The sequence below is a fragment of the Oncorhynchus keta genome, chromosome 25, assembly GCF_023373465.1.
Source record: "Oncorhynchus keta strain PuntledgeMale-10-30-2019 chromosome 25, Oket_V2, whole genome shotgun sequence".
Classification (NCBI taxonomy): Eukaryota; Metazoa; Chordata; class Actinopteri; order Salmoniformes; family Salmonidae; genus Oncorhynchus; species Oncorhynchus keta.
In genome coordinates, this window is record NC_068445.1 from 21,962,422 (window position 1) to 21,984,576 (window position 22,155).

At 44.1% G+C, this 22,155-nt stretch overlaps 1 protein-coding gene and 1 long non-coding RNA gene across 6 annotated transcripts in view; one reads left to right on the top strand and one right to left on the bottom strand.

The window, feature by feature from the left end:
• The window catches only part of tpcn1 (two pore segment channel 1), a 33,444-nt gene that overhangs the window by 4,197 nt on the left and 7,092 nt on the right, over positions 1–22,155 (bottom strand). For all 5 annotated transcript variants that reach the window (XM_052478875.1, XM_052478876.1, XM_052478879.1 and 2 more), the window contains 20 exons: positions 16,666–16,842; positions 15,460–15,573; positions 15,102–15,232; positions 14,919–15,007; positions 14,680–14,714; positions 14,498–14,556; positions 9,543–9,642; positions 9,348–9,464; positions 9,121–9,245; positions 8,971–9,019; positions 7,169–7,232; positions 7,018–7,062; positions 6,858–6,914; positions 6,401–6,454; positions 6,225–6,297; positions 6,008–6,115; positions 5,792–5,863; positions 5,581–5,670; positions 1,260–1,375; positions 90–136 (listed from right to left, as the gene is read on the bottom strand). In XM_052478875.1, the coding sequence (XP_052334835.1) occupies positions 90–136; positions 1,260–1,375; positions 5,581–5,670; positions 5,792–5,863; positions 6,008–6,115; positions 6,225–6,297; positions 6,401–6,454; positions 6,858–6,914; positions 7,018–7,062; positions 7,169–7,232; positions 8,971–9,019; positions 9,121–9,245; positions 9,348–9,464; positions 9,543–9,642; positions 14,498–14,556; positions 14,680–14,714; positions 14,919–15,007; positions 15,102–15,232; positions 15,460–15,573; positions 16,666–16,842 (1,722 nt within the window). The remainder of the gene's footprint in view (positions 1–89; positions 137–1,259; positions 1,376–5,580; positions 5,671–5,791; positions 5,864–6,007; positions 6,116–6,224; positions 6,298–6,400; positions 6,455–6,857; positions 6,915–7,017; positions 7,063–7,168; positions 7,233–8,970; positions 9,020–9,120; positions 9,246–9,347; positions 9,465–9,542; positions 9,643–14,497; positions 14,557–14,679; positions 14,715–14,918; positions 15,008–15,101; positions 15,233–15,459; positions 15,574–16,665; positions 16,843–22,155) is intronic.
• LOC127911693 (uncharacterized) lies at positions 2,018–5,583 on the top strand. The gene is made up of 4 exons (XR_008078916.1): positions 2,018–2,245; positions 2,980–3,211; positions 3,628–3,778; positions 4,661–5,583. It is a non-coding gene; the product is annotated as an uncharacterized LOC127911693 (long non-coding RNA).

The following is a 22,155-nucleotide window of genomic DNA, read 5'->3' on the forward strand; positions in this document are numbered from 1 at the left end:
TCACAACGCTGGACAAGCTTGACAGTCAGGCAGCAGCAGAAGTTTAATCAGATAGGCAGCATTCATTGTAAGGACGAACAGAGTATTACCATGGTGATGTACCAGTTGTTTACCACAGTCAGCTCAAACAGAGTCACTGCAGAGAAGAGATGGAGAGAGATCCTGAATTCCAAATCAATCCCTAGCACTTTATTACACTGAACAAAAATATAAAACACAACATGTAAAGTGTTGGTCCCATGCATCATGAGCTGAAAAAAAACCTGCACGAAAAGCTTAATTAGCTTAGATTTTGTGCACAAATGTGTTTACATTCCTGTGAGCATTTCTTCTTTGCCAAGATGATCCATCCACCTGACAGGTGTGGAATATCAATAAGCTGATTAAACAGCATGGTCATTACACAGGTGCACCTTGTGCTGGGGACAATAAAAGGCCTCTCTAAAATGTGCAGTTTGTCACACAACACAATGCCACAGATGTCTCAAGTTGAGGGAGCGTGCAATTGGCAAGCTGACTGCAGAAAAGTTCACCAGAGTTGTTGCCAGAGAAATTAATGTTAATTTCTCTACAAACTCGTATTAGAGAATTTGGCAGTACGTCCAACTGGCCTCCCATCCGCAGACCACATGTAATCACTCCATCCCAGGACCTCTACATCCGGCTTCTTCACCTGCGGGATTGTCTTGACGGGAGTGGGGGGGGATCTGAGGAGTATTTCTGTCTGTAATAAAGCCCCTTTGTGGGGAAAACATTATTCTGATTGGCTGGGCCTGGCTACCAAGTGGGTGGGCCTATGCCCTTCAAGGCCCATCTATGGCTGCAGCCCTGCCGTCATGTAAAATCCATAGATTAGGGCCTAATGAATTTATTTCAAATTGGGTTTCCATGTATGAACTGTAACTCAGTAAAATCTTTGAAATTGTTGCATGTTGTGTTTATGTTTTTGTTCAGTATTTTTTATTTATTTATTTATATATATATATATATATTTATTTTTTTAAATTTTTTATTTATATATATAATATATAATAAATAAAAAAATATATATAATAAAAAAAATAAATAAAAAATAAAAATAAAAAATATATATATATATATATATATATATATATATATATATATATATATATATATAAATACAAATTTAAAATATATATATATAAATATACATAAATAAATAAATATACATAAATATATATTATAAATATAAAACAGGGAACTGCCTAGTATCGACTACTGTGTGTGCATGTGTTTACCAAAGCTGCTGAGGATATTGTTGAAGTTGTTGAGATAGTAGTAGCCCTCGTCCAGCACCGTCCTGTTGCCTATGGTTACATTAATCTGCCTGTAGGAATCTGCCACTGTACTGGTACTGATAGGGGGGGTATGAGAGAGAAATAGTGTAGAGCGAGAGAGAGAGAAAGAGTAAAGAGAGAAAGAGTAGAGAGAGAGAGGAGTGAGTGAGAAATAGAGAAATAGAGTAGAGAGGAGAGAGCGAGAGCGAGAAATAGAGTAGAGAGCGAGAAATAGAGTAGAGAGGAGAGAGTGAGCGCGAGAGAGGAGTGAGCGAGAAATAGAGTAGAGAGAGGAGTGAGCGAGAAATAGCGTATATTATAAATATAAAAGAGGAACTGAGAGGAGTGAGAGGGAGTGAGTATCGACTAAATAGAGTACAGAGAGGAGTGAGAGAGAGAGGAGTGATAGAGAGAGAGAGAGAATAGAGAGAGAGAGAGAGAGAGGAGTGTGTGTGCGTAGATGAGAGAGAAAAAGGAGTGTTTAGAAAGCTGCTGAGGAGAGAGAGAGAAATAGATTGTTGAAGTTAGAGAGAGGAGTGAGAGAGAGGAGTGAGAGGAGTGAGAGGAGTGAGAGAGAGAGGGAGGAGTGAGAGAGAGGAGAGAGAGGAGAGAGCGAGCAAGAAATAGAGTACAGAGAGGAGTGAGAGAGAGGAGTGATAGAGAGAGAGAGAGAGAGAGAGAGGGAGTGATAGAGAGAGAGAGAGAGAGGAGTGAGAGAGAGGAGTGATAGAGAGAGAGAGGAGTGAGAGAAATAGCGTAGAGAGAGTAGAGAGAGAAAAAGGAGTGAGCGAGCGAGAAATAGAGTAGAGAGAGGAGTGAGCGAGCAAGAAATAGAGTAGAGAGGAGTGAGAGAGGAGTGAGAGGAGAGAGAGGAGAGAGAGAGAAGTGAGAGAGAAGTGAGAGAAGTGAGAGAGAGGAGAGAGAGAAGTGAGAGAGAGGAGAGAGAAGTGAGAGAGAGGAGAGAGAGAGTGATAGAGAGGAGAGAGAGGAGAGAGAAAGAGAGAGGGAGGAGTGAGAGAGTTGAGAGAGAGAGAGAGAGAGAGAGAGAGTGAGAGAAATAGCGTGAGAGTAGAGAGAGAAAAAAAGGAGTGAGCGAGCGAGAAATAGAGTAGAGAGTAGAGCAAGAAATAGAGTAGAGAGAGGAGTGAGCGAGCAAGAAATAGAGTAGAGAGGAGTGAGCGAGCAAGAAATAGAGTAGAGAGGAGTGAGCGAGCAAGAAATAGAGGAGAGGAGTGAGAGAGGAGTGAGAGGAGAGAGAGGAGAGAGAGGAGAGAGAGAGAAGTGAGAGAGAAGTGAGAGAAGTGAGAGAGAGGAGAGAGAGAAGTGAGAGAGAGGAGAGAGAGAAGAGAGAGAGAGGAGAGAGAGAAGTGAGAGAGAGGAGAGAGAGGAGTGATAGAGAGGAGAGAGAGGAGAGAGAAAGAGAGAGGGAGGAGTGAGAGAGAGGAGTGAGAGAGGAGTGATAGAGAGAGAGAGAGAGAGAGGAGTGAGAGAAATAGCGTAGAGAGAGTAGAGAGAAAAAGGAGTGAGCGAGCGAGAAATAGAGTAGAGAGAGGAGTGAGCGAAGTGAGAGAGAGGAGAGAGAGAAGTGAGAGAGAGGAGAGAGCGAGCAAGAAATAGAGTAGAGAGAGGAGTGAGAGAAGTGAGAGAGAGGAGAGAGAGAAGTGAGAGAGAGGAGAGAGAGAAGTGAGAGAGAGGAGAGAGAGAAGTGAGAGAGAGGAGAGAGAGGAGTGATAGAGAGGAGAGAGAGGAGAGAGAAAGAGAGAGGGAGGAGTGAGAGAGAGGGAGGAGTGAGAGAGAGGAGTGATAGAGAGAGAGAGAGAGAGAGAGAGGAGTGAGAGAAATAGCGTAGAGAGAGTAGAGAGAGAAAAAGGAGTGAGCGAGCGAGAAATAGAGTAGAGAGAGGAGTGAGCGAAGTGAGAGAGAGGAGAGAGAAAGTGAGAGAGAGAGAGAGAGCGAGCAAGAAATAGAGTAGAGTGAGAGAAGTGAGAGAGAGGAGAGAGCGAAGTGAGAGAGAGGAGAGAGCGAGCAAGAAATAGTAGAGAGAGGAGAGAAAGTGAGAGAGAGGAGAGAGAGAGAGTGAGAGAGAGGAGAGAGAGTGAGAGAGAGGAGAGAGAGGAGAGATAGAGAGGAGAGAGAGGAGAGAGAAAGAGAGAGGGAGGAGTGAGAGAGAGGGAGGAGTGAGAGAGAGGAGTGATAGAGAGAGAGAGAGAGAGAGAGTGATAGAGAGAGAGAGAGAGAGAGAGAGGAGTGAGAGAAATAGCGTAGAGAGAGGAGAGAGAGAAAAAGGAGTGAGCGAGCGAGAAATAGAGTAGAGAGAGGAGTGAGCGAGCAAGAAATAGAGTAGAGAGAGGAGTGAGCGAGCAAGAAATAGAGTAGAGAGAGGAGTGAGCGAGCAAGAAATAGAGTAGAGAGAGGAGTGAGCGAGCAAGAAATAGAGTAGAGAGAGGAGTGAGCGAGCAAGAAATAGAGTAGAGAGAGGAGTGAGCGAAGTGAGAGAGAGGAGAGAGAGAAGTGAGAGAGAGGAGAGAGCGAGCAAGAAATAGAGTAGAGAGAGGAGTGAGAGAAGTGAGAGAGAGGAGAGAGCGAAGTGAGAGAGAGGAGAGAGCGAGCAAGAAATAGAGTAGAGAGAGGAGTGAGAGAAGTGAGAGAGAGGAGTGAGAGAGAGAGAGAGTGAGAGAGAGGAGAGAGAGAGTGAGAGAGAGGAGGAGAGAGAGTGAGAGAGGAGAGGAGGAGAGAGAGAAAGAGAGGGAGGAGAGAGGAGGAGTGATAGAGAGGGAGGAGTGAGAGAGAGGAGTGATAGAGAGAGAGAGAGTGAGATAGAGAGCAAGAAGAGAGAGAGGAGTAGAGAGAAATAGCGTAGAGAGAGTAGAGAGAGAAAAAGGAGTACGAGCGAGAAATAGAGTAGAGAGAGGAGTGAGCGAGAGCAAGAAATAGAGTAGAGAGGGAGTGAGAGTGAGAGAGAGAGAGAGAAGTGAGAGAGAGGAGAGAGCAAGAAATAGAGTAGAGAGGAGTGAGAGAGTGAGAGAGAGGAGAGAGCGAAGTGAGAGAGAGGAGAGAGCGAGCAAGAAATAGAGTAGAGAGAGGAGTGAGAGAAGTGAGAGAGGAGAGAGAGAGAAGTGAGGAAGTGAGAGAGAGAGTGAGAGAGAGGAGAGAGAGAGAGAGATAGAGAGGAGAGAGAGAGAGAGAGAAAGAGAGGGGAGGAGTGAGAGAGAGGAGTGATAGAGAGAGAGGAGAGAGAGAGGAGTGATAGAGAGAGAGAGAGAGAGAGGGAGTGATAGAGAGAGAGAGAGAGAGAGAGTAGAGAGAGAAGAAGAGTAGAGAGTGAGCGAGAAAAAGGAGTGAGCGAGAAATAGAGTAGAGAGGTGAGCGAGCAAGAAATAGAGTAGAGAGAGGAGTGAGCGAGCAAGAAATAGAGTAGAGAGAGGAGTGAGCGAGCAAGAAATAGAGTAGAGAGAGGAGTGAGCGAGCAAGAAATAGAGTAGAGAGAGGAGTGAGCGAGCAAGAAATAGAGTAGAGAGAGGAGTGAGCGAGCAAGAAATAGAGTAGAGAGAGGAGTGAGCGAGCAAGAAATAGAGTAGAGAGGAGTGAGCGAGCAAGAAATAGAGTAGAGAGAGGAGTGAGCGAGCAAGAAATAGAGTAGAGAGAGGAGTGAGCGAGCAAGAAATAGAGTAGAGAGAGGAGTGAGCGAGCAAGAAATAGAGTAGAGAGAGGAGTGAGCGAGCAAGAAATAGAGTAGAGAGAGGAGTGAGCGAGCAAGAAATAGAGTAGAGAGGAGTGAGAGAGGAGTGAGAGGAGAGAGAGGAGAGAAGTGAGAGAGAAGTGAGAGAAGTGAGAGAGAGGAGAGAGAGAAGTGAGAGAGAGGAGAGAGAGAAGTGAGAGAGAGGAGAGAGAGAAGTGAGAGAGAGGAGAGAGAGGAGTGATAGAGAGGAGAGAGAGGAGAGAGAAAGAGAGAGGGAGGAGTGAGAGAGAGGGAGGAGTGAGAGAGAGAAATAGAGTAGAGAGAAATAGAGTAGAGAGAGTAGTGAGAGAGAGAAAGAGAGTAGAGAGGAGTGAGAGAGAAATAGAGTAGATAAAGAGAGAATAGAGAGAGAAATAACATAACTGAAACCCATGTGAACCAAGATAGCCATCTTGTAGTCATATTACTAGAGCTCCAATATCCTTGTAGAATTCATAGTCTGTGGTAGGGTCTGCCTCGAACAACGTGTCAGGGTAGACTTACGGGTTGGTGTGTGGAGTGTATGAGGAAACTGTGTGTATGAGGAGTGTGTGTGTGACTCACTTGCAGCAGTTAGGGTAAACTACATCAGCGAAGAACTCCATCCCCACGATGGCAAAGGAGTAGTAGAAGATAATCAGTGTCAGCCCCAGACTGAGAACACACACACACACACACACACACACACACAAAGGTTCTTATTAAAAGTCTCATACCTGCCTTGTATGTAAATATAGTGGGTTATGGTTCAGAGGTCAGGAAGTAAAGGCGTTACCTTGCCATCCTTGGGAAGAGTTCAAACATGGTGTCCAACACATTGCGATACCTCTGCTTTATCTTAAACAACCTGAGCGAGAAAACACACACACTTACAAGCGGAGTGCACACACTTATACGTGATGATCAATACAATATTTACAAAATCTACATATAACATGCATCTAACAAAATACCCCTGAAAACATAGATGTGTGTTGTCATAGTAACCCACCTGAGTAGCTGCAGCGGTCTGAGCACCACAATGAAGTAGAAGGGCTCCATGTCGAAGGCCAGAGTAATCAAGCCCAGAAAGGCAAACACAGTCACAGAGAAGTCAAACCTGGTGAGGCGAACACAGAGACACTGATGGCTACTAGGCTACTAGATAATCACAGTGGACATGCTAATGGTTGAGGGTAAGTTGTTAGGGTTTAATGGTCGGTACTCACAGGTTCCAGCCAGAGCTGAAGTAGGCCAACGGCCCCAAGCCTGTTATCTTCAACAACACCTCCACCCCATAGACTAGAGATTGAGAAAGAGAGAGAGGGGGAGTACAAATGTGTGTTCTCACTAGTGACAAAGAGGAGGTGGCTCTGTGTGTGTGTGTGTGAGAGTGTGTTCTTACTCGTGAGGAAGACGATGTAGCTCCAGGGAACCATTCTGGACCAGGAGAAGCCACCTGCAGGGGGAGGGGCCAGGACAGAGATCAGAAACAACCTTACAGATTGAGTCTAGTCCTGAACTAAAAAGCATGCTCAATAGAGAATCTGCATTAAATGTACTTTATAGTTTGGGAATAGGTTTAGTTACTATTCAACATGTAGATCCCTACTAAGACTCTTACTATTCAACATGTATGTCTCTACTAAAACTCTTACTATTCAACATGTAGGTCTCTACTAAGACTCCTACTAATCAACATGTAGGTCCCTACTAAGACTCTTACTATTCAACATGTAGGTCCCTACTAAGACTCTTACTATTCAACATGTAGGTCCCTACTAAGACTCTTACTATTCAACATGTAGGTCCCTACTAAGACTCTTACTATTCAACATGTAGGTCCCTACTAAGACTCTTACTATTCAACATGTAGGTCTCTACTAAGATCCACACTCCGTTAACGGCCACCACCACATCTAGAGAGGAGAGAGAGGAGAGTTAGGCTGTCCTAGAGTAAGACTTGTCATAGGATGACAAGATAATAGTACTATAAACTACTAATAATGGATGTCCACTTACACATGGTATACTGGAAGGCTTTAGACTTGACCAGCAGGTTGATGCCTGTTAGAAACATAAACAGAAGGAGGTCAGTCAGTCGGAGTCACCCCAGATAAGAGGAACACAGCATTAGATGGATGGAAGATAGAAGGGAAAAAGTAAGAATCACCTTTGAAGATAAGAAAAGTAGTGTGTGGAAGATCATCAAACCAGTGTTCCCCGCTCCGCCGTGCCTACAGAGTACAATCACACACACAAACGCCACAGAGAGGTGTGTATACAGGTACAGGTATCCACACAGAGAAATGGGATAATTGTGTGAGTGGGTGTTGTCATGACTCTCTCCTGGGTGAGGATCAAAGGTTCCAGATCAGCTTGGCAAATAGCTGACAGATAGCCAGGGGGAGAGGTGCCGGTTTTGAAACCTTAACACCCGGTCATATATTGTATGCCGCAAAAGGGTCTTTCCTGCCCTGCAGTATTGGGAAAGAAATGTGCTTTGTGTAGAGAGACTTTGGCCTTCAAAACCTTTTTGTCCAGAAAGTGAAAATGGGAACAATATTTATAAGATAGGAATGGTCAGTGGGAATCTAAAGAATAATCATGTCATAATGTTTATTATTTTGCAATGTCATTAAGGATGATATAACGAAATAACTAACTCGGAAAGGGTACACATTCTATTTGTCAAGTTTACATCTAGATGTTAATAATAATAATAATATAATATATGCCATTTAGCAGACGCTTTTATCCAAAGCGACTTACATTCTACGTATGGGTGGTCCCGGGAATCGAACCCACTACCCTGGCGTTACAAGCGCCATGCTCTACCAACTGAGCTACAGAAGGACCACATGTTGTATAAAACATATGATTAAGTATGAGAGTATTTTGGTTAAGTTATAAATGTCTTCTAAATTAGATAATTGTTTTTCATAACTTTTACCTAGTCAGTAACCACACCCATGTGAGCACAGACATTGTGTCGGCGTGATGGAACACCCCCTTTTTACCTGAGTATAAAAGCCTTGGTAACAAAATTTACATTCAGACTAGACAGTGTGGAGCGGTGGCTACAAGGCTGAAAATGGTTAGGCCAAAAGACGTGACACCATGGTCCACACATTGAAATGGTTGGAAACTCTGAAATCCAACACGAAGTGAGAAGATAACCCCCACTACAAGACCAGAAACATTCTGCAGCTGTGCATGTAAAAGTGGTCCTAGAACTTGAGGTGGGAAGGAAGAATCCCATCTCAGACAACCATTGGTGCAACTGAACTATCTATTCTAACAAACACTTCACTATCAGAGAAGCTCTACAACCAAAGACATTTGACCTCTGGTGGACAACCAAAGCCTTACATCAAGCCACAACCCATAGACGGATCGATTGGTTTCAACAGAGAGACGACAGAGAAAGACATCTACGTGTAAATATATACATTGCATTTCTTATCCGAATGAGCGGTGGTTCATGTGCAAAGTATTACTATTCCTTTGAGCGTAGGTTCCAATGTATCCAAGTGTTATGTCTCTCCCGCTCTTTACCTACCCCACCCTCTCCATATGTGTAACAAGCCATCATGTCTTGTCAGTCCACTAGGGACTTTTATCTCATGTAAATGTGTATGTGTATTCTGTGTTATTATTTATTTAGTAAATAAATGATTCAGTTCTACCCCAATTGATTTAATCAGAAAATGCTGGAGTTCTTGCAGATTCAAGAGGTCTACGACATTCAGAATGAGACTGATGTGAGGTAATGATTAATAAGTGGCTGTTATTGATGTAAGAGATATCTATATATCTTTCGAGTTTAAATCAGGAGATAACTCTTCCCACGGTGCCCCAAATTTCGAATGAGTTAATTGTTACATTTGAGTAACAATTAAACAGTTAATTGATAAGATAAATCATAGTCATCAGATTAATAGTAATCACGTCACGACAGTGTGTTAGGCTTACCTTCCATTTGAGACCGATGACTTCATAGAACTTATAAAAGTCATCCAGGCTGCAACAGAACAACACAAAGACTTCTTTAAAACAACAACACTTACAGTATGTGTGTGTTTGCTTGTGATGTTTGCATGAGTGTATGTGTGTGTGTGTTACCTGAGCATGGGTGCTCCTGCAGTGTTGAGGGCCTTGTATGTGAGGAAGCGGTCTCTGGATGACATACGAGGTCTATAGAAACGCATCAGACCATCGAACTGTTTAAGAGACACACCCATTGGCCTCTGGGGAGACAACACACACGAAATGCAACAGTTATACATAGGTTACCACAGCTTACAGACACTTTAGGTGGGGGCTAAACGTGTGTGTGTGTGTGCATGTACCTGTCTGCTGACCAAAAGTTGGAAGGCATGGTCGATAGCAGAGCGTTTGTGAAGCAGCAGAGATTTAAACTTCATCTTCTCAACACCGTTAAACGTATCGAACACCACCGCCAGGAGCTGCAACACACACAGTGTTATACCATGGCCATAGGGTGCACAGGTGGGAAACAACATATTGTGTGTCTGTGTGTATACCAAGTTCATGATGAAGTAAAGTTCTATGGAGAGGTAGACAATGAAGAAGACACAGGACCAGCGGTTGCGAGAGTACGCTGGCATCATCACATCTGGGAAGCTAGAGGAAACAGGACACACCAGAAGTCTCATAAGGCTCTATATTGTCTTGAGAGTGCAAAACAACCTCCTCAGGCACTATGCTGTCTTGAGTAATTAAAAAAAAAAAATTATTTTACCTTTATTTAAGTCAGTTAAGAACAAATTCCTATTTTCAATGACGGCCTAGGAACAGTGGGTTAACTGCCTGTTCAGGGGCAGAACGACAGATTTGTACCTTGTCAGCTCGGGGATTTGAACTTGCAACCTTCCGGTTACTAGTCCAACACTCTAACCACTAGGCTACCCTGCCGCCCCAGTAATACAACCCCCTCAGGCACTATGCTGTCTTGAGAGAGTAATACAACCCCCTCAGGCACTATGCTGTCTTGAGAGAGTAATACAACCCCCTCAGGCACTATGCTGTCTTGAGAGAGTAATACAACCCCCTCAGGCACTATGCTGTCTTGAGAGAGTAATACAACCCCCTCAGGCACTATGCTGTCTTGAGAGAGTAATACAACCCCCTCAGGCACTATGCTGTCTTGAGAGAGTAATACAACCCCCTCAGGCACTATGCTGTCTTGAGAGAGTAATACAACCCCCTCAGGCACTATGCTGTCTTGAGAGAGTAATACAACCCCCTCAGGCACTATGCTGTCTTGAGAGAATACAACCCCCTCAGGCACTATGTAATACAACCCCCTCAGGCACTATGCCGTCTTGAGAGAGTAATACAACCCCCTCAGGCACTATGCCGTCTTGAGAGAGTAATACAACCCCCTCAGGCACTATGCCGTCTTGAGAGAGTAATACAACCCCCTCAGGCACTATGCCGTCTTGAGAGAGTAATACAACCCCCTCAGGCACTATGCCGTCTTGAGAGAGTAATACAACCCCCTCAGGCACTATGCCGTCTTGAGAGAGTAATACAACCCCCTCAGGCACTATGCCGTCTTGAGAGAGTAATACAACCCCTCAGGCACTATGCCGTCTTGAGAGAGTAATACAACCCCTCAGGCACTATGCCGTCTTGAGAGAGTAATACAACCCCCTCAGGCACTATGCCGTCTTGAGAGAGTAATACAACCCCCTCAGGCACTATGCCGTCTTGAGAGAGTAATACAACCCCCTCTATGCCGTCTTGAGAGAGTAATACAACCCCTTCAGGCACTATGCCGTCTTGAGAGAGTAATACAACCCCCTCAGGCACTATGCCGTCTTGAGAGAGTAATACAACCCCCTCAGGCACTATGCCGTCTTGAGAGAGTAATACAACCCCCTCAGGCACTATGCCGTCTTGAGAGAGTAATACAACCCCCTCAGGCACTATGCCGTCTTGAGACAACCCCCTCAGGCACTATGCTGTCTTGATACAACCCCCTCAGGCACTATGCCGTCTTGAGAGAGTAATACAACCCCTCAGGCACTATGCAGTCTTGAGAGAGTAATACAACCCCCTCAGGCACTATGCACTATGTCTTGAGAGAGTAATACAACCCCCTCAGGCACTATGCCGTCTTGAGAGAGTAATACAACCCCTCAGGCACTATGCCGTCTTGAGAGAGTAATACAACCCCCTCAGGCACTATGCCGTCTTGAGAGAGTAATACAACCCCTCAGGCACTATGCCGTCTTGAGAGGCACTATGTAATACAACCCCCTCAGGCACTATGCCGTCTTGAGAGAGTAATACAACCCCCTCAGGCACTATGCCGTCTTGAGAGAGTAATACAACCCCTCAGGCACTATGCCGTCTTGAGGCACTATGCTGTCTTGAGTAATACAACCCCCTCAGGCACTATGCCGTCTTGAGAGAGTAATACAACCCCTCAGGCACTATGCCGTCTTGAGAGGCACTATGTAATACAACCCCCTCAGGCACTATGCCGTCTTGAGAGAGTAATACAACCCCCTCAGGCACTATGCCGTCTTGAGAGAGTAATACAACCCCTCAGGCACTATGCCGTCTTGAGAGAGTAATACAACCCCCTCAGGCACTATGCCGTCTTGAGACTATGCTGTCTTGAGAGAGTAATACAACCCCCTCAGGCACTATGCCGTCTTGAGAGAGTAATACAACCCCCTCAGGCACTATGCCGTCTTGAGAGAGTAATACAACCTCCTCAGGCACTATGCTGTCTTGAGAGAGTAATACAACCTCCTCAGGCACTATGCTGTCTTGAGAGAGTAATACAACCCCCTCAGGCACTATGCTGTCTTGAGAGAGTAATACAACCCCCTCAGGCACTATGCTGTCTTGAGAGAGTAATACAACCCCCTCAGGCACTATGCTGTCTTGAGAGAGTAATACAACCCCCTCAGGCACTATGCTGTCTTGAGAGAGTAATACAACCTCCTCAGGCACTATGCTGTCTTGAGAGAGTAATACAATCCCAACAGGCACTATGCTGTCTTGAGAGAGTAATACAATCCCAACAGGCACTATGCTGTCTTGAGAGAGTAATACAATCCCAACAGGCACTATGCTGTCTTGAGAGAGTAATACAATCCCAACAGGCACTATGCTGTCTTGAGAGAGTAATACAACCTCCTCAGGCACTATGCTGTCTTGAGAGAGTAATACAATCCCAACAGGCACTATGCTGTCTTGAGAGAGTAATACAACCTCCTCAGGCACTATGCTGTCTTGAGAGAGTAATACAACCCCCTCAGGCACTATGCCGTCTTGAGAGAGTAATACAACCTCCTCAGGCACTATGCTGTCTTGAGAGAGTAATACAATCCCAACAGGCACTATGCTGTCTTGAGAGAGTAATACAATCCCAACAGGCACTATGCTGTCTTGAGAGAGTAATACAATCCCAACAGGCACTATGCTGTCTTGAGAGAGTAATACAACCCCCTCAGGCACTATGCTGTCTTGAGAGAGTAATACAATCCCAACAGGCACTATGCTGTCTTGAGAGAGTAATACAATCCCAACAGGCACTATGCTGTCTTGAGAGAGTAATACAATTCCAACAGGCACTATGCTGTCTTGAGAGAGTAATACAATCCCAACAGGCACTATGCTGTCTTGAGAGAGTAATACAACCCCCTCAGGCACTATGCTGTCTTGAGAGAGTAATACAATCCCAACAGGCACAATACTTAGAGAAGAATACAATCTCAACAGGCACCATTCTGTCTTGGGAGTAATACCATGGAGTTTCCAAACACAGAGGCGCAACATCGCAATACTTCCGTGAAACACGTCGTGAAGCAGGCTCGACAGACGAGACCGGGATTTGGCAAGTTAATGGGAGAAGTGAAAAGAATGATCTAATTCTAAAAGGTTAAACAGATTTGAGACTATTTTTTAAGTAGCTGAACCTGTTATTACTACAACCTTGTGAAAGTGACGAACTGAAGCATTTTTATTTTTGTCAAAAACAACTTTATATCGAAGGAGTGCCTTTCATTTAACGGCCTGCAAATGTGCAGTTCGACGCGGCACGACCGTAAGACCCATTGACATGTTTCTGTGCATGAGCTATGCTAGCTAACATCACCATGACATTGCCTACAAGTGTGATTGGGGATTTCTATTGGAGAAGCAGTTTCTGCATATATTCATAGTGTATTGTTTTTGGTAATACAATATCATCAGGCCAGTGTTAGTAGCAGTGGGGGGGGCATTGTATTCCAAAATGAATAACAATTTTAATTAGACAGTGGGCTACCTGCCCTACTCTCTCCCTTTTCTGACAACTGGAGCTGCAGTCCAGTGTATTTATTTTTGGTTGGGGCCCAGATAGCATGAACATGTCATAAGCCATTGCAAAATGGAAATGAGCTGGAAATGAAACTCTCTCATGGTAGAATAACATGAAATTAGCTTTAAAACGGCTATTTTTTCTCTATGCCACATGGTTAAATGTGTCAAATTGCAAGAAGTTTGCTGCTTTTGATTGGTTGTTGTTTTTTGCTCTGACCTTGCAGGGGGCCTCGCAAAACTGCGATACGCCACTGGTACTTGACACCGATACTTGACTAGGGGAGGGTGAGGCTTGAGGAGGGGTGAGACCTGAGGATGACGGAGTTCCTAATATGGCGCGCTCTCTCTCCGACTGAAGGCGGTGCACTCTGAAGTGATTCAAGTGACCTGTGTTTCGAGCCGCAGGTCTCTCCAGTGACTAGCGTGCTGTTTGGAGGACGGTACACTGTGTTTCGAGCCGCAGGTCTCTCCAGTGACTAGCGTGCTGTTTGGAGGACGGTACACTGTGTTTCGAGCCGCAGGTCTCTCCAGTGACTAGCGTGCTGTTTGGAGGACGGTACACTGTGTTTCGAGCCGCAGGTCTCTCCAGTGACTAGCGTGCTGTTTGGAGGACGGTACACTGTGTTTTGAGCCACAGGTCTCTCCAGTGACTAGCGTGCTGTTTGGAGGACGGTACACTGTGTTTCGAGCCACAGGTCTCTCCAGTGACTAGCGTGCTGTTTGGAGGACGGTACACTGTGTTTCGAGCCACAGGTCTCTCCAGTGACTAGCGTGCTGTTTGGAGGACGGTACACTGCGTTTCGCACGCAGGCAGGTTTAGCCGCCACAGTGGCCTAAAGCAAACAGCTAAATAACCTTTAGAATGGTGTTGTACCCAGACAGATCTATTTACTGAGGAAAAGCAAATGCACATAACAAAACTTTACTGAAAGTTTCTTTGGTAGAAATGTTAAACTGTTATTTTTTGCAGTGGCGTCAATTGTTTTGCCGTGGCGCAGCGCCACAGCTAAATGAATGCAGCAGAAACACTGCATCAGGCAATATACTGTCTTTAGAGAGTAATACAATCAAAACAGTCAGAGTATGAAACATCAGACTATTATACAGACTGATGTGTAAAGCAGAAGTTGGTGTGTGTGTGGTATCGGAGCCTTACTTTGCGGTGGTCACGAGCACGAAAAGACTCACGATGCTGTTCTCCAGAGTGTTGAAGTACTGAGGAGAGAGAACACCAGACAAAACGGTGTGAGACCAGTATAAGGTAGACCACTCCAGCTAGCACAAGACTAGCAGTCTTCTACAGAGGCACAACATACAGCAAATGTCATTATCACTCACCGGATCAGAAGTATTAGGAGAGAACAGACAGAAGCCTGTAGAGAGAGAGAAGAGAGCCATACTCACACAGGCACAATAGAAGAGAATGGATTTTATTCATTTTGAGGTTGTAAATTATAATTTAATTTCCACTGTTCAATTGTCCACTGTTTTTGGAGACTCATCAAGGATTTTTATCTAGGATCAATGTCTTTTTCAACCTTGAAGAACATCCAAAATGATGTGTGTGTGTGTCTCACCCAGGATGGCAAAGATGACCATGAAGAAGAGCAGCAGCAGCAGGATGTCTATAAAAGGGGGAAGGGACTGGAAAATTTGACGCAGGTTTCTGATTGGACAAGAGGATGACAACACACAACAGTTATTCACGCTTTGCAAACAACATTTCTCAGTGACTTAATTTAAAAAAAATGTGTGTATACCTTCGCACGGCACCACAGTATCTGCAATCCACCAGGAATATGGGTCTGAGAGCTCTGGTCACACGCAGGTGCGATGTCTGCCGTATCAGAACCACTATGGCCTCCACAAACTGGAGCAGCAGCACACAAGTCTACACACAGGACAGACCAGGTGTCAGACATATAAAATGGTGGAACTACACATTTTTTTTTAAACCAACTGATAGGCGAGAGTTTGTCACTCTTGTGAGTAAAAAAAGGTCACAAGGGGTCCCTCAGGGCACTGTTCTGGGACCATTCTTATTTGTAATCTATACGATACATTTGGGATGCTCCAATTTTTGGGACTGGAGTTTCACTTATGCAGATAGGTATGTACCTTCACCATGGTCCTCTTGTGTCTGATGAATGTGTGGAAGCCGAGCCAGCGCAGCTTCATACACAGTTCAAACGCCACCATAACCAGAGCCAATAACTCCAGAGTGGCATGGACCTATAGCAACAAAATTTAACTTTTTAAAGGTATAGGGGGCAGCATTTTCACTTTTGGATAAATAGCGTGCCCAATTTCAACTTCCTGCTACTCATGCCAGGAATACGATATGCATATTATTAGTATATGTGGATAGAAAACACTCTGAAGTTTCTAAAACTGTTTTAATCATGTCTGTTAGTATAACAGAACTTATGTAGCAGGCAAAACCCCGAGGACTAACTGTTCAGAATTGTTGTTTTTTTTGCTTCCGACTGCTCCCTCAGTTGTCTTTGCCAAGGGATATTTGATAGGAACTGAAAAAATGGTTCCTACCACTTTCACTGGATGTCACCAGTCTTTGAAATTTGGTTGAGGTTATTCATTTGTGCAACGAAGAAGCAGCACATCCTGGAACAACGTTACACTATTGAGAGTTGCGCAAGACGTAAAAAGGAGCATGGTTTGTTTACTTGCTGTATTGAATACAGATTGCCCAGTACAATTTGATCGATTATTAACGTTTAAAAATACCTAAAAAATACCTAGTTGTATTACAGTAGTTAAAGTAGTTTCAAATATTTTGGCAAAGTTTATAGGCAACTTTTGAAATGTTTTGTAGTGACGTTGTGTTTTTGTAAGCTGTTTTTTTTCTGGATCAAACGCGCTTTATAAATTGACATTTTGGGTATATATGGACGGAATTAATTGAAAAAAAGGACCAATTGTGATGTTTATGGGACATATTGGAGTGCCAACAAAAGAAGCTCGTCAAAGGTAATGCATGTTTTATTTTTTATTTCAGCGTTTTGTGTAGCGCCTGCAGGTTTGAAATATGCTATCCTCTTTATTGACATCGTGCTATCTATCATCAGATAATAGCTTCTTTAAAATCTGACATGTTGGCTGGATTCACAACGAGTGTAGCTTTAATTGAGTATCTTACATGTGTGATTTAATGAATGTTTGATTTTATATCATTATTTGAATTTGCCGCACTGCATTTTTCCCAAGTGGGACGCAAGCGTCCCCTATACCATGAGAAGTTAACTTCTAACCCAGCAGCTCCAGAGTGATGTAGACATGTGTCAGTGGTAGTATGTGTGTACGCACGTAAACATCCAGGCGTAGTGATGGTACAGCGGGAGCCTCACAGAGTGACAGGACCATCAGTAGGACTCCTGTTAGCAGCTCCATCATGTAGAACAGGTGGTTGTGAGCAAATAGGTACGCTGCCAGCGCCTTGGGGTTCCGAGGGTGTGTAAAGAACTTATCATTGTTCTCTCCTTCCTATTGACAACACACAAACACACACACACACACACACAAGTGTGAAAATATTATACATTTGTTCTACAGCTCTCTACCATTCACCTGAGCTATACCTGTAGCTACCAAAAAAAAGGTACAACGATTAGCACTTAAACCCATATGATCCATCTGTCACATGATGCTGATTAGTCCCCTCCATAGCTAGGCTTTCTTACAGTCAGCCACCTGTCCTACACTGCCTCTTAGTTAGAGGCAGTGTAGGGCAAGTGGGGCAGAGTCACACCTGTTTTTACCCCCACATTTGTTTGCAATAAATACAAAATACATTTTGCCTGTTTTTCATGTTATTTTGGCATTAATACGTGTCACATATCAGTTTGCAAACAATATATATATATATATACACACACACACACACACACACACATACATACAGTGCCTTGCGAAAGTATTCGGCCCCCTTGAACTTTGCGACCTTTTGCCACATTTCAGGATTCAAACATAAAATTATGAAACTGTATTTTTTTGTGAAGAATAAATAACAAGTGGGACACGATCATGAAGTGAAATGACATTTATTGGATATTTCAAACTTTAACAAATCAAAAACTGAAAAATTGGACGTGCAAAATTATTCAGCCCCCTTAAGTTAATACTTTGTAGCGCCACCTTTTGCTGTGATTACAGCTGTAAGTCGCTTGGGGTATGTCTCTATCAGCTTTGCACATCGAGAGTGACATTTTTTCCCATTCCTCCTTGCAAAACAGCTCGAGCTCAGTGAGGTTGGATGGAGAGCATTTGTGTACAGCAGTTTTCCGTTCTTTCCACAGATTCTCGATTGGATTCAGGTCTGGACTTTGACTTGGCCATTCTAACACCTGGATATGTTTATTTTTGAACCATTCCATTGTAGATTTTGCTTTATGTTTTGGATCATTGTCTTGTTGGAATACAAATCTCCGTCCCAGTCTCAGGTCTTTTGCAGACTCCATCAGGTTTTCCAGAATGGTCCTGTATTTGGCTCCATCCATATTCCCATCAATTTTAACCATCTTCCCTGTCCCTGCTGAAGAAAAGCAGGCCCAAACCATGATGCTGCCACCACCATGTTTGACAGTGTGGATGGTGTGTTCAGGGTGATGAGCTGTGTTGCTTTTACGCCAAACATAATGTTTTGCATTGTTGCCAAAAAGTTCAATTTTGGTTTCATCTGACCAGAGCACCTTCTTCCACATGTTTGGTGTGTCTCCCAGGTGGCTTGTGGCAAACTTTAAACAACACTTTTTATGGATATCTTTAAGAAATGGCTTTCTTCTTGCCACTCTTCCATAAAGGCCAGATTTGTGCAATATACAAGAGTCTCCCACCTCAGCTGTAGATCTCTGAAGTTCATCCAGAGTGATCATGGGCCTCTTGGCTGCATCTCTGATCAGTCTTCTCCTTGTATTAGCTGAAAGTTTAGAGGGACAGCCAGGTCTTGGTAGATTTGCAGTGGTCTGATACTCCTTCCATTTCAATATTATCGCTTGCACAGTGCTCCTTGGGATGTTTAAAGCTTGGGAAATCTTTTTGTATCCAAATCCGGCTTCAAACTTCTTCACAACAGTATCTCGGACCTGCCTGGTGTGTTCCTTGTTCTTCATGATGCTCTCTGCGCTTTTAACGGACCTCTGAGACTATCACAGTGCAGGTGCATTTATACGGAGACTTGATTACACACAGGTGGATTGTATTTATCAACATTAGTCATTTCGGTCAACATTGGATCATTCAGAGATCCTCATTGAACTTATGGAGAGAGTTTGCTGCACTGAAAGTAAAGTGGCTGAATAATTTTGCATGCCCAATTTTTCAGTTTTTGATTTGTTAAAAAGTTTGAAATATCCAATAAATGTCGTTCCACTTCATGATTGTGTCCCACTTGTTGATTCTTCACAAAAAAATACAGTTTTATATCTTTATGTTTGAAGCCTGAAATGTGGCAAAAGGTCGCAAAGTTCAAGGGGGCCGAATACTTTCGCAAGGCACTGTACATACATACACACTGCTCAAAAAAATAAAGGGAACACTAAAATAACACATCCTAGATCTGAATGAATGAAATATTCTTATTAAATACTTTTTTCTTTACATAGTTGAATGTGCTGACAAAATCACACAAAAATCAATGGAAATCAAATGTATCAACCCATGGAGGTCTGGATTTGGAGTCACACTCAAAATTAAAGTGGAAAACCACACTACTGGCTGATCCAACTTTGATGTAATGTCCTTAAAACAAGTCAAAATGAGGCTCAGTAGTGTGTGTGGCCTCCACGTCCCTGTATGACCTCCCTACAACACCTGGGCATGCTCCTGATGAGGTGGCAGATGGTCTCCTGAGGGATCTCCTCCCAGACCTGGACTAAAGCATCCGCCAACTCCTGGACAGTCTGTGGTGCAACGTGGCGTTAGTGGATGGAGCGAGACATGATGTCCCAGAATTGCTCAATTGGATTCAGGTCTGGGGAACGGGCAGGCCAATCCATAGCATCAATGCCTTCCTCTTGCAGGAACTGCTGACACACTCCAGCCACATGAGGTCTACCATTGTCTTGCATTAGGAGGAACCCAGGGCCACCCGCACCAGCATATGGTCTCACAGGGGGTCTGAGGATCTCATCTCGGTACCTAATGGCAGTCAGGCTACCTCTGGCGAGCACATGGAGGGCTGAGCGGTCCCCCCCAAAAAATGCCACCCCACACCATGACTGACCAACCGCCAAACCGGTCATGCTGGAGGATGTTGCAGGCAGCAGAACGTTCTCCACGGCGTCTCCAGACTCTGTCACATGTGCTCAGTGTGAACCTGTTTTCATCTGTGAAGAGCACAGGGTGCCAGTGGCAAATGCCAGAGAACACCAAGATGTTGGGCTGTAAGCACAACCCCCACCTGTGGACGTCGGGCCCTCATACCACCCTCTTGGAGTCCGTTTCTGACCGTTTGAGCAGACGCATGCACATTTGTGGCCTGCTGGAGGTCATTTTGCAGGGCTCTGGCAATGCTCCTCCTTGCACAAAGGCGGAGGTAGCGGTCCTGCTGCTGGGTTGTTGCCCTCCTACGGCCTCCTCCACGTCTCCTGATGTACTGGCCTGTCTCCTGGTAGAGCCTCCATGCACTGGACACTACGCTGACAGACACAGCAAACCTTCTTGCCACAGCTCACATTGATGTGCCATCCTGGATGAACTGCACTACCTGAGCCACTTGTGCTACCACCAGAGCGAAAGCACCGCCAGCATTTAAAAGTGACCAAAACATCAGCCAGGAAGCATAGGAACTGAGAAGTGGTCTGTGGTCACCACCTGCAGAACCACTCCTTTATTAGGAGTGTCTTGCTATTTGTCTATAATTTCCACCTGTTGTCTATTCCATTTGCACAACAGCATGTGAAATTTATTGTCAATCAGTGTTGCTTCCTAAGTGGACAGTTTGATTTCACAGAAGTGTGATTGACTTGAAAGTTACATTGTGTTGTTTAAGTGTTCCCTTTATTTTTTTGAGCAGCATATATATATATAAATAAATAATTGAGTTGATCAAGCTGCATACAAACATGGTCTCTTTTTTATTTTCTTCAGTAAGGCAGCTCCAAAATGCAGGTGTTTCAGCCTAGCTCAGTGAAGCCAGCAGAAAATATGGAGCATTGCGCCGTGATTGGCTCAGTGTTGTCAGTCATGGGGACACTTGCTCACCGCCAAGTCTAAGGGGAGAGCTGGAAAATTCTAGCCCCTTGGGTGCTGCTATAGAGTTACATTAGAAGTGCCCATCCAAGAAGGCTCAAGGTCATAAAAATAATGTAAAATCACGTTATATCTACAGTAGCTTTGATTGAACTGATCATACTTTCAAAATCTTAGCTAGCAGTCATCATCATGAATCATGTCGACAATCTACTAGAAAATACATTTTAATCCTTAAAGGATATAAAGATAAATAATTAAGGGAAATTATAGATAAAATGTATCGGTGCTCATCTGCCATTGGACATAAACATTACTCAACAAGTTGGAAATCGCAAATTCAACAATGAGTGGTTTGGAAGGAATCATCGACAGTGGCTAACGTTAACGGCAAGCATTGCAAAGCAATCACTAGCCTGCTATTCAGTGGAGTGCTGTGTGGTCCCAAATCTGGGATTAAGGGTCTCTTTTCCAAGATTAAGATGATAAATATTCAACATTGGCCATGCTGTCAATGAAGCAGGATTTGTGCCGCGCTCAAAACAACTTAACTCGGAACAAAATCTATTAACGCCAAGATAATGGAATTCATTATGCTACTTGCTATGGCCGTCACGACTGACATTTGGACCAGCGATGTCAGCCCCATGAGCATGCGGAGTCTGACAGCACAGTGAGTTGACGAGGATTTCATACTGAGGAAAGTCGTATTGCATGCTCAAGAATGTGTTGGTTCTCATATCACTGCTGCCATTTAAATGGCATTTGAGAACATGTTTGAAACTGAATAGATAAATAAGCTAATCAACTGCGTCTGCAGCAGACGTGATACCCTCTGTCATGGCATCGAAACACCTGTGAAACAAAATTGCTGACAGTCCGTGGGGTTAAAACTTAAAAGTACACAAGGCTGTGAACAAGCGATTCGGTGGCATTCTCTCTGAGCCTTTATACTGTGTCGCCACCATGCTTGATGCTAGGTACAAGGACCACGACTTCGATGCAGACAAGAAACAGGGTTTACGTGAAATGTTACAGACACAGCTGGACAAGATGGAAACAGACACAGTGACAGTGGGCACAGAGGAAGAGGACCCACGACAGATGAGACCACGGACAGACAGAGCTGAAACTTCACTTCTTGACATGTATGATGAAATCCTGGTTGAATGAAACGACTGAACAAATTAACCATGAAACAGCACAGCAAGTAAGTGAAAGAAATAGGTTTTGATTATGTTTTACTGGTAATGGGGACATACGGATATGCCAACGAAATAACTTTGTCAGTGTGGTGTGCATGTGTAACCTTTATTTCACTAGGCAAGTCAGTTAAGAACAAATTCCTATTTACAATGACGGCCTACCCCGGACAAACCCGGACGACACTGGGCCAATCGTGTGCCGCCCTATGGGACTCCCAAAATATTGGTATCGGCCAGAAATGTCATATCGGTGCATCCCTACTCAAGACAACTTGGAAGTCAGGAATAAACCAGCTCTGACAGGGAAATATGTTTTGAACGGTCATCAAACTCTGAATTGTAAATTCGGCCTCTTTCTAGAGCTACGACCTGAAGATCAATGACGTCATCATGATTTGTTCCC